Source organism: Cryptomeria japonica, chromosome 2, assembly GCF_030272615.1.
Source record: "Cryptomeria japonica chromosome 2, Sugi_1.0, whole genome shotgun sequence".
NCBI lineage: Eukaryota > Viridiplantae > Streptophyta > Pinopsida > Cupressales > Cupressaceae > Cryptomeria > Cryptomeria japonica.
In genome coordinates this window covers 315,837,322-315,848,148 of record NC_081406.1, presented here as the reverse complement: position 1 = coordinate 315,848,148, position 10,827 = coordinate 315,837,322, and the positions used below count along the sequence as shown (strand labels likewise).

At 34.3% G+C, this 10,827-nt stretch overlaps 1 protein-coding gene across 3 annotated transcripts in view; it reads left to right on the top strand.

Moving 5' to 3' along the window:
• The first annotated feature begins 4,562 nt into the window (after positions 1-4,562).
• The window catches only part of LOC131070236 (proline--tRNA ligase, cytoplasmic), an 85,049-nt gene continuing 78,784 nt past the window's right edge, over positions 4,563-10,827 (top strand). Inside the window, exons 1-5 of one of the 3 annotated variants that reach the window (XM_058005742.2) lie at positions 4,563-4,794; positions 4,942-4,980; positions 5,522-5,660; positions 5,809-5,891; positions 6,191-6,283. In XM_058005742.2, the coding sequence (XP_057861725.1) occupies positions 4,969-4,980; positions 5,522-5,660; positions 5,809-5,891; positions 6,191-6,283 (327 nt within the window). In that variant the 5' untranslated portion in view covers positions 4,563-4,794; positions 4,942-4,968. Of the gene's footprint in view, positions 4,795-4,864; positions 4,981-5,521; positions 5,661-5,808; positions 5,892-6,190; positions 6,284-10,827 lie in introns of all 3 variants that reach the window. The other 2 variants (XM_058005741.2, XM_058005740.2) reach the window with 2 other exon arrangements.

The window sequence follows — 10,827 nt, the reverse complement described above, 5'->3', positions numbered from 1 at the left end:
GCTTCCTTGGTTCGTTGGAGTGAGCTATGTATTCAATATTTGTTCCTATGTACTAGGCGGATGCAGTGGATGGTTACCTATGCATTTCGGTGAGACAAATCATTTACCATATGGACACTCTTTCATTCCTATTTTTGGAGGCAACCTTCCATCTTCGATTGATCAGCTCTTCAGACTTTGGTGTTTTTGCCATCTGTATCTTCGAGTTCAGTTGTTTGCCTTTGTTTGCCATCTGATTCGAGTAGTGTTATTTGAGGGCACTCATGCAGATTATAGTGTTCTCTACTTGATCATCTTCTATTTCAGTGGAGGTTCTTCAGATCGACAATTACTCTTCGACAGTGTTTGCAGCTTCATGCTTCAGTGGTGTTCTTCATGTTCATCCTTTGTTCCCTTTTTCTAGGACATTCTCTTGTTTGGAGGCTTCTTCAGTCCTTCACTTGTATTTCTCTCTTTAGGAGAGGAGTTTTTCCCATGAGGTTTTCTCCTTTTCTCTAGTTGTGAGAGATATTTTGTACTTGGGTACCTTGTCAGGCATAGTTGTTGGGACCCATTGTTGCTTTCATGCATTTTCTTTTCATGCATTTTTTAGTCCTTAGTTTTTTTTTAGCTACTCCCTAAGTTCATCTTAAGGGGGGGGGGGGGTGTTAGAGTTATTATGTATTAACTAATAATTATTAGTCTATTATCCTCTACACTTAAGCTAAACTTAGGCATTTAATAATATTGTAGGTATTTAATAATTATTGAATACAAATTGTCCCTTTAGGGTTCCTAGTATCCTTTTATAAGGATTCTCTCTTTGTAATTTGTAATTGTATTTCATTATTCTTGCACAATCATTATGACTCCTTGAATTCTGGATCATTGAATTTTGGCCTCCATAGCTTTGTTTTTGCTTCTCTTCTTCTGTGATAGGTTTGCATGCAGGTGATCCTTAGGAGCTGTAGTGTTGATTTTTCCTCAACATCTATGGAAATTCATGCACAATCTATTCACATTTTGTATGCTTCACTTTTAAACTTGGCTTAAAATTAGTAGTGTTAATTTTTTTAGAATTTCTAGAGAGAATGTGTATTAAGAGATTACCCATATTGGGCTTCTCTCGATATATTAATGAAGAGCCTGAGTCCTCGTACCATGATCATCATGTTGAAGTAAACTTTCCATTAAGTATTCAACTCCAAGATTTTTGGTCTGCTATTAGAGATGGGTCAATCACTAACCTAGAGCTTGCATTTCTAGCACCCAAAAAAATGGTGAAAATATCAATACAAAAAATACATTTAAACTAGAGGAATTTATATAGTGTACTCCCAATGTAGCATTTAACTTGTTCTAGTTGTAGAAGATGATCAACATGCAATGATGTAACTTGTCATGGATTGAGGATTTGCAAATGGCTTTTGGTATTATCTTATTTCCATAACAAAAACACTAATGAAGATGGACCTATCATTCTGTAGTCCTCGACCATTCCTTTAGTTTGAGAGCTATTATAAAAAAATTAATTAATGATAACTTAAAGTTGTTTTGGTCTGGTAAATTGTGGCTTTCTCTATTGATGTGTGAAGAGTAGCATATTATTGGTCAAAATTTATGCACAATCTATTCAAGCTCTGTATACTTCACTTTTAAACGACTTAAAATCAACAATGTTATTTTTTTAGTATTTCTAAATAGTGTGTATTAAGAGATTACCTATGCCGAGCTTCTCTTAATATATCAATGAAGAGCTTGAGTCCTCATTTGGGGTCACCGTGTTGAAACAAACTTTCTATCGGTTGCCATCAAGCATTCAACTCCAAGATTTTTGGTCTGTTATTAGAGAGGGATCGATCACTAACCTAGAGCCTACATTTATGGCACTAAAGAAAAATGGTGGAAACATTGATACAAAATACACAATTGGGTCAATTGTGAAGGAATCATTTGCCAAAATTAAGAAATTGCTTGTGTCTCTTCAATAATGATATTTATTGACATCTTCTATGTAGTTTTTTCCCTAAATATAGATATTACTAATTATGCCAAAGACATATTACACTCACATATGGATGCAAAAAATTTCGTCAATAAAAAAACTAGAAGCATTTAATTTGACATGTTTGTGACACTTAAATGCATGAAATATAAAAAAATCATTTTATTATCATTTTTAGATTTTATATTATTTTTATTACAAGAATAGTATGTTGATATTCTTATTAAATATATATATCAAAACAAAAAAAAAATTCTACATTGTTTTAAATATATAAATATGTAATATAAAAAAATAGTAGTATAGTAATAGATTAGAAATAATATTATCAATTATGGGGGATTGAAAGTGAAAAAACTAATTTTTTGAAGGATAAGGATAAGAACGAATATAAAATAAGAATACAATGATATGATAATATATATATTTTTTGGTCGATAATAGTAATAGTTTATTAATAATAAAACAATCGAGTACATTCTTTGCCAAACTACAAGTATCAAAGATAAAAATCCTTACAACCCCCAAAAATGTTGCCAATTGTTATCATCAAAATGTGGCCTTGCCAAAATACTTCCACCCTACTATTAAAAAGACCGTGACGCCACCATTACAGTGCAATCATTGAAAATTTGCACAAGCACAACATAACCCTATCAACTATAGAGGGACTACCACGATAGACCAACCCCATACATAAAAATATTTATAGATATGTAATTGCAATTGTAAACCAAACTACTTCTTCTTCACATTGAGCAACAAAGGGCCATTGACCCAATAGTTTGACAAGTCAAAAGCCCGTTTATCCTTGGCCTTCCCTTCTTTCTTTACCATTGCTCCACCCCGCTCTACCTCCTTCTCACGCAAGAACATTATCAATTCATCCCATCTGATCAAGGCTTCCATGGGATGCTCTTCATGACATGTAGAATTGCTCCATTGGATAAATGGTTGGAGTGGACAAGGGGAGTCTGCATCTTGATTCACATCGTCACCATCAAACAAAAAACCCGCACTAGATTGAGCTTTCGCCAAAATAGAGGGCATACCGTACAAACAGTCTTCATCCACACATCGCTCCATCACCCACAATACCTCCTCCTTCCTATCCAACTCAAGCCCCCATGTCATCACCATTGACACAATGTTAATGTTAATTCGATATTGATGTTCTATTTGCAAGAATTCTTTCCCAAGCATTATTTCAATGAAAATGAGTTTCTCAAATTTAAACAAACCTCTCAACTGTTTCTTAGACATGATCCCCCAAAAGGCAAGTTGTTACCTTGATGTGATGAGAGTAAATGTTGCCTCCATTTGGAACTGTTAAAACCACCCAACATGACACAATACTTTGCGCTTGACTCATGCCATCCGCCTCATAAATAGCCTCTCGCCACACCAACCCATTATTACCACCCTACGTGCCACCATAAATGCCCTTCCCCAAAAATTATTGAATTTGGCTTTGGCAACATATGGTAAAGCTCACTTCCCTAGGTCTAATTCACAATAGTCGTCCCATATGCCATGTAACCCATCCTCATCAAAGAGACAATGCCACCTTGGAATGTTTGTTGGCCATCGTATTACCATCTCTCAATATATGAGAAATACGAAAATCAGTGAACGTTGAAAGCATATTCCTCAACGATTTGAATATATTTGTTTAGCCACCGAGTCACCTATTACCCTTTGATCAAAGCATTGATAATAACCTGAGAGTCTCCCTCAAGGTGAAGTCGAGAGACATTCAATTTTTTAGCCATCACCATAGCCAACAATGCCGCTCGAACCTATGCTACATTATTCATTCCTTCCCTCAACCTTGATGCCCCTAAAGCGATAATAATTCTCGTGCAATATTTGGCCACATATCTCACACCCAATGGGCCAAAGTTTCCCTTGGATGCCCCATCAAAGTTCACCTTGATCCACCCTTTTTCAGAAGCAATTTATTCTACTTTCTTTGGAGCCTAGATTAACCCTGACAGACAATGATATGATAATATAATAATAATAATAATAATGTAGTCTCAATAATTTTTTTCTGCTTTGTTTCAAGAGTTTACTAGAAATATAATAATATAATAATAATAATTTGATATTAAAAACTTTTTGCTTTTGTAAAGAGTTTAATCGAAATATACAAATATAATAATAACAAGAATATATTAAAACACAATAATATCTTAATAATAATAATTGAATATTAATTACAACATCATACTATAATAATGATCTAATATTAATTAATTTACTCATATTTACAAAAAAATATGTAAAAAATGTTGATAGAAAATCAAATCCAATTTCTACTTTACATGATGAGTCTAGTTTTTATTTTGGATTGTGTTGACCTCCTATAGACCTTGCTCCTCTCCATTGACATAATTTACCTCTATTCCTCCAAAAATAAATACATCAATTAATATATGATACTCATAAAATTATTTCAAATAAAAAATGGAAAACAACCTTGTTATTAAACTAATCTGTTATGGAAAAATGTGTTCTCGTGAACAGTTTTCTTTTAGAATATATTCAAATGTCAACCGAGTTTCTAATATAGAACTATTGTCAATAAAATAAACATATGTTTTCCATAGAGTACATATGGAGGTTAGGGTTTTGTATTGTCCAGCACAATAGAACACTGCTCTCAAAATCAGTTTCATTATTTAAAATAAACTCCAATTAAAAGAAATAAAAAAGTCATCGCCTGAACACCTGTATACGACGATTTGTTTCACAGGGCATTAACGAGCGTGTATCTTTTGAAAGCTTTTGTGCAACGCGAACTTCAGGTTTTTTTTTTTTTGGAATGGATTTGATTTTTTCTTCATAGCTTATCGGAATTTCGTGTTTTCATCGCAGAGTAAGTGGAATGAATAGTTTCGATGTTAGGAATTAAGAGCTACTTACGCGCCTCCTTCCGTTCAATGTCAATGCAGGCACTCAGTCGTATTTACACGCTCAACATGTCTACCAGTGTAGGGCCTCTATTTTATTCTGTATTTTTTTATAACTTGTTTCCTTCTGTTGAGAAATGCTGAAAGCAAAAACCTGGCACAATTACTAGTCCATTATAATTAGATCTTTCGTATCCTTTTATTGCTGAAAGGAATGGCTGTTATATCAGCGAAATATAGCGAATTCAATTCCAAGTTTCATATACCATTTTCTTAAACGTGTTTAAAGTTCAAACCTTGTTTCTTTTCACTTGCTTTAGTGTTTTGAATTTAACTAGACTTAACAATATTAAATCTAGTTTGAACTTTTTAGATTTAACAATATTGATATTCCTAATGTATTGCCATTTTTCTGTGGAGAAGGTCCTCTCATTCTTTTGCTTGTTTTATCTTAGCTACTCATTTAGATAAATATTTTGAATCTTCTCTGTTGTGCACTTAACAATATTGATATTACAAATGTATTGCCATTTTTCTGTGGAGGAAGTTCTCCCATTCTTTTGCTTGTTTTATCCTAGCTACTCCATGTAGATAAATATTTCGAATCTTCTTTGTTGTGCAGGAAACCGTTGATTCTGTAGTTAAGGAGATTTCAGCAGCACGGATTGACCATGAAGTTGATAGTCCAAATTCGAACAAGGTAGAGAAGAAAAGCAAACCAAAAAAGGCTCCCAAGGATAACACTGTTCAGAAGCCTATAGGTGAGGACAAATTTTCTCTTAATTTAGACGATCGTTTTCTGTAGCTTTGTAGTACCTTTTCTTGTTTCCATCAGATTTATCACTAAACACATTTGTTGGAATGAATAAAGTTGGATTATAAACACAGCACCTTTGACCCCTTTTGTAGCAAAAAAGAAGGAAGTGAAGAAAGATACTGGTTTGGGGCTTTCGGTTAAAAAAGATGAAAACTTTGGAGATTGGTATTCTGAGGTATTTTAGCCGTTTTCAGAAGTTACTGTTAATTTGTACACAGATGGTCGTTCTCAGAATCAAGCAAAAATGATTTCACCTAATATTATTAATGTTTTTTTTGAACATGCTTACTGGATCAACATCTTTTTTTGTTTGGTCTCTAACTGTTAGGTTTAGCTAGCTCATATTTCTTCTTGATTTTTAGCAAGCTTTTTATTCCTTTCAATATTTGTGATATAATAGTTGTCTTTTTTGTTACTTAGGCAATTCCATATTCTCTATTTTGCATTAATATAATAATTTTTTTGTTAGTGCAGGTCGTTGTTCAAGGTGAAATGATTGAATATTATGATGTGTCTGGGTGCTACATCCTAAGGCCCTGGTCTTATTCTATATGGGACTCCTTAAAAGTATGTACCTCATTTCAATTTTAATAATTGGTGATCACAACCAATAGAAATGTACTTTTCATGTTTAATAAACTAAATACCAGTTTGGGTTCAGGTATGCTGGTATGACATTTTTTTGTTGGCTTGGGTACATTTTGGGCACATCTCTATAAAAGATACATATGGAAATCATCAAAATATACATATTTTAGCCTAAAAACAGGAATTAGGTTAAGGTAACTACATACATAACATGGTTAAAGTTGTTTTGAGGTACAATTTACAATAGGATTTCAGTTTAGCTGGTCAACCTATGAAGGCCAAAAAGAAAAAATAAAAAAAATGTGAAAAAAAATTCAGAATCGGCTCTGCCTGTACCCAGAACAAACTGGATAGGGTCCAAGCCTAAAACTGGAACAGGATGTTTTTCCCTGAAAACCAGCAAGAGAGTTAGCAAACATTAACAAATTGTAGAAAAGAAAGACAAACTTTCAGTCAAGTTGATACTGTATGAAGTGATTGTTTTTATAGGGTCAATAAAAAACAGACAACATGCCCAATAGAATTTATAAGAAACAAAAATCTGAAAAGCAAGAGTTTATCAGAGAAAAAACCACATTATCTTTGGTGAAATGTATGATTATCATTAAGAATTAAAGTCTTCCATCACAGTCTGAATTATCAGTGATCTAAAGCAGGGTCTCTAACTTAAACTGCCAGTTACACATTTAAAGAGAGGGCCTGAAAAACCCTTTGACAACAGACTTTAGTCTTTTACATATCTTTGTAGGATACAGTCCTGCTACTAGCTAGTTAGCAGAAACAATGTGAGGGAATTGGGTGTCAAAATGTGGCTTCCGACTGGCCTACTCCTGTAATGCAATGCCCACATATCTCGAGAAAAAAATAGCTGCCATTAAGAGTCAATTATTTCAACCAAGGAGCCCAAACTCTTGGCAGCACATTGCCAGTCACATTTCTTAAGATTTCATTGCCTTTTCCAAAATGAGGAAGATAATTGGGCTCTTGAAGGCTCTTCCTTACCATGCATTTTTACATCCCTTCACTTCAATCTTCATATTTTTGCAGATGACATCAATGTTCTTTCTTTGCACAACTTTTTTCTTTTGCATTCACTTTCTTTGACTTCCACATTTTCTCACTGGACTCCATGATAACAAACTCCAGCTGTTGCATTGGCTCATGAATTGTAAATGTTCTACCAGCTCGAAAAAGAACAGTTTTCACTCCACTAATTTGTGTAAGTGTTTAGTCTTGGAGTGGACTGACTATAGTATCTTGAGTTGCATCCAAATTGATGCCTTCATCAAAGAGATGAATCAACATCAAATCCAAACAATTTAACATCTTTCTGCTCTATTCTTCGACAGTGCACCCAAAAAATTATTTTCTTGTTTCCAATTTTTTAGCTTTTATGGGTGCAGAGCCTTATCCCATGTTAGCTGATGCTTTGTCATCAAAGTCCATGGTAGAACAGTGAACCTGTAGCATTCTGTAAACTAAACAGTGACTTAACGTACCGTGCATGATTTGTCACACATAGACATCTAGAATTATCATGTAAATGTGAAACCCTCAAAATGCTAAAACTTTGAAAATTGGCTATGTCTAAATATGAAGAGTTTAACCATCTTTTTTATAACCTGTAGAGATGTAAAACTACTATCATTTGAAATGCTAAAACTTTGAAAGTTGGCTACATCTAAATATGAAGAGGTGAACCGTCTTCTTTTTCATAACTCCTAGAGATATGAACCTACTGGCAAACATCTTGGCTGTTATATTTATAAAATAAAACTTGAATATAAGAATATGAGTTGTACATCTGTAGCAGATGTCATTGGCCATGGCTTGTGAAGCACAATTTTGTTGTTATACCATTAGATATGGTTGACCTCATTGACCATGGCTAGTAATGTTGGCATCTTTGTGCGTTGATCTAGTGCTTTTTCCACATATCTTAACACCCTCCTTGTTGCAGTGAAATGTTCTATCTTTGGTGCTGTCATGAATTTGGGAATGAAAGTCACAAAATAGCTTAAATTAGGTCCAATGTTTGTAAACTATATTAGGCTCCCTACTGGTTGCCTTGTTTTTTCTTTTCTATGACCATTTACCTTTGCCCTTGACTTTAGTTGTAAATTTTTGTTGCACACCTTGTATCTCACTGCTACTACCAAATTGTTCCTTTCACTTGTCCTACTGTAAGAGTTTATTGCACAACTCTTCAAACTTTAAGTCAACATTCGTGGAGGTGATATTCAAGGTCACAATAAAATCTTCATAAGTATGTGGTAAAATTTTTAGAATGATTGTGTTAGTTTTACTTTCAGATTAACAGAAAAACTCATAAAATAGATTTAGTAACTAGGATTAGATTATTTTAGTTATGGATTTCAACTTAGTAAATGACAAAAGCAAACAAAATGAGACAAGACTACATTACCCTGGGAAAACCTCCTAGGAGGAAAAACCCAGCAAGAAGAGATCCTCAGATCTGATTATGAATTATACACAATATTCTGATTACAACACTTATCTCTTTAAGAGGTCTGATATGGCTACACTTAGGGCTGATGTAGTTGACTAATCAGTATCAGGTCTGCACCTCAGATCTGCACTTTTGACTTCACCAACCAGTGGCTTGGTCTGCACTTTTGGACGCCTGATCCTTGACAGCAGTTCGCACCTTTCACTGGAGATAATCACACTTAAAGTTTACACCTTGGCAGCAGATGTAATTCGCATTCAAGCACAGCAGATAATTGACTATTTTCGCTTCAACTTGAGAGCTAATTCGCATGATGTGTAGAATGATGTGATGATGAATGAGGTCAAGTAGTTGTTTATTTATATGAGGCACGAGGACCTATTTGAGGTCGGCTTGGTGCTGATTCTTTTTATTTATTTTATTACTTTTGTTTATAGGGTCGGCCCTATTAGAGGGAACACGTTTCCCTTTTGAGTGGCGTGTGTCTTTTAGTTATAGGGTCGGCTCTATTAGAGGGAACACGTTTCCCCTTTAGTGTGGCGTGTGAGAAGGGAGAGAAGGGCCCAGCCCTTGGCGGATTCCAATGTTGCCTTAAGGCAATTGGAATCTGCATTCTACCTAGTTACAATCAACAGATTGCCACCGTGTCCTCTTCCATCTTCCAACCAATGGTTTACAATTGATCTCTGATGTGCTTGATCTTGACTAAATGCTCTTGCAAGGATGCTTTTACATCCATTGTGTTCGGAAATAGCATATTTTCCAGGAAGAAGGCTTTGCCCTTATCTAAAGTCTCACGCAGATCTTGTAGATGCTTCCAAATGTCAGTTGAAGTTGTCCCTGATTGGACTTTAGGTAGCATTTCATTTGTCATAGATAACTTGATCAACATGATTGTTTCTCTGTCATGTTCATCAAGTTTGTCTAGGTTCTTACCCACAATGTCTGGACAAGAATATATACTAAATACAATATTGGTGAGGCATCTGTACTTGAAAATAGTTAACATATGTTGGTTCTATGTATTGCAATTTTACCAGAGAATATTTGGTCGCATTTCAACATGATATTGGATATCGAGGCTATTTATACTATTCTTCCCTCCTACAACTTGTAATCTCGGAGTAGGAAAAAATGGCTCTACTCCAACTTTTGATAGAATTTTTTCTAAAAATGTTGATAAAAATTTGTCACTCTGCCCTAGCTCCAATGTGTCCTAGTAGGAACTTGAAAACTTTTGCAAATTCATGCCCCCCCAAAGAAGACTTCTGTCATAAAAATAAGGCCCTATTTGTTGGATAAAAATTTATAAAAAAGACCCTTTTTTTTAATACCTGCATAACCTTTTTTTGTTGATTTGTCGCATAAAACAAATCAGAAAACTGGAGCAATTTTAATTAAAAAATCTTGCATGATATACATATATCTTGCGTGTGATTTTTCCAAGCAAAAATTCTTCATTTGTAATAAAAAAATTGGTCCCAGTTTTTCATGGACCAAAAAATCATGTGATTTTTTTATTATAAATTTTGGCACATAGTTTCCATTTTGTGGTACCCATGATTTTGCCCTATGACTTTATTACAAAAGTAATTTGGTAAAAAATAATTGTTGTATTTACGAATGATCATGAAGATCATTATAAAGAATTACAAAGAAATACAAAATAGAAAGTTTTTAATAAGAAACTAAAATTACAATATATTACATTTCTGAGCATTAATAACTTAGGAAACTATAATATTAATACCCTCTCTTAATGCTCAGTCTATCAACTACACCAATAGACCCCCTGAATTTTACAAACTTATCTATACTGAGGGGCTTGGTGAGAATATCGGCTTGCTGCTCCGCTGTAGGAACATACAACAATTGAATGGATCCGTATTCAACCAATTGTCGAATGTAATGACAATGAAGCTCTACATGTTTGGTTCTTTCATGGAAAACTGGATTCTTGGCAAGTTTGAGAACTCCCTGATTGTCAGAGAACAAGGGAGTCGGACCTGCTTGAGATATTTGCATATCCGCTAGCATCCGGCAAAGCCAAACT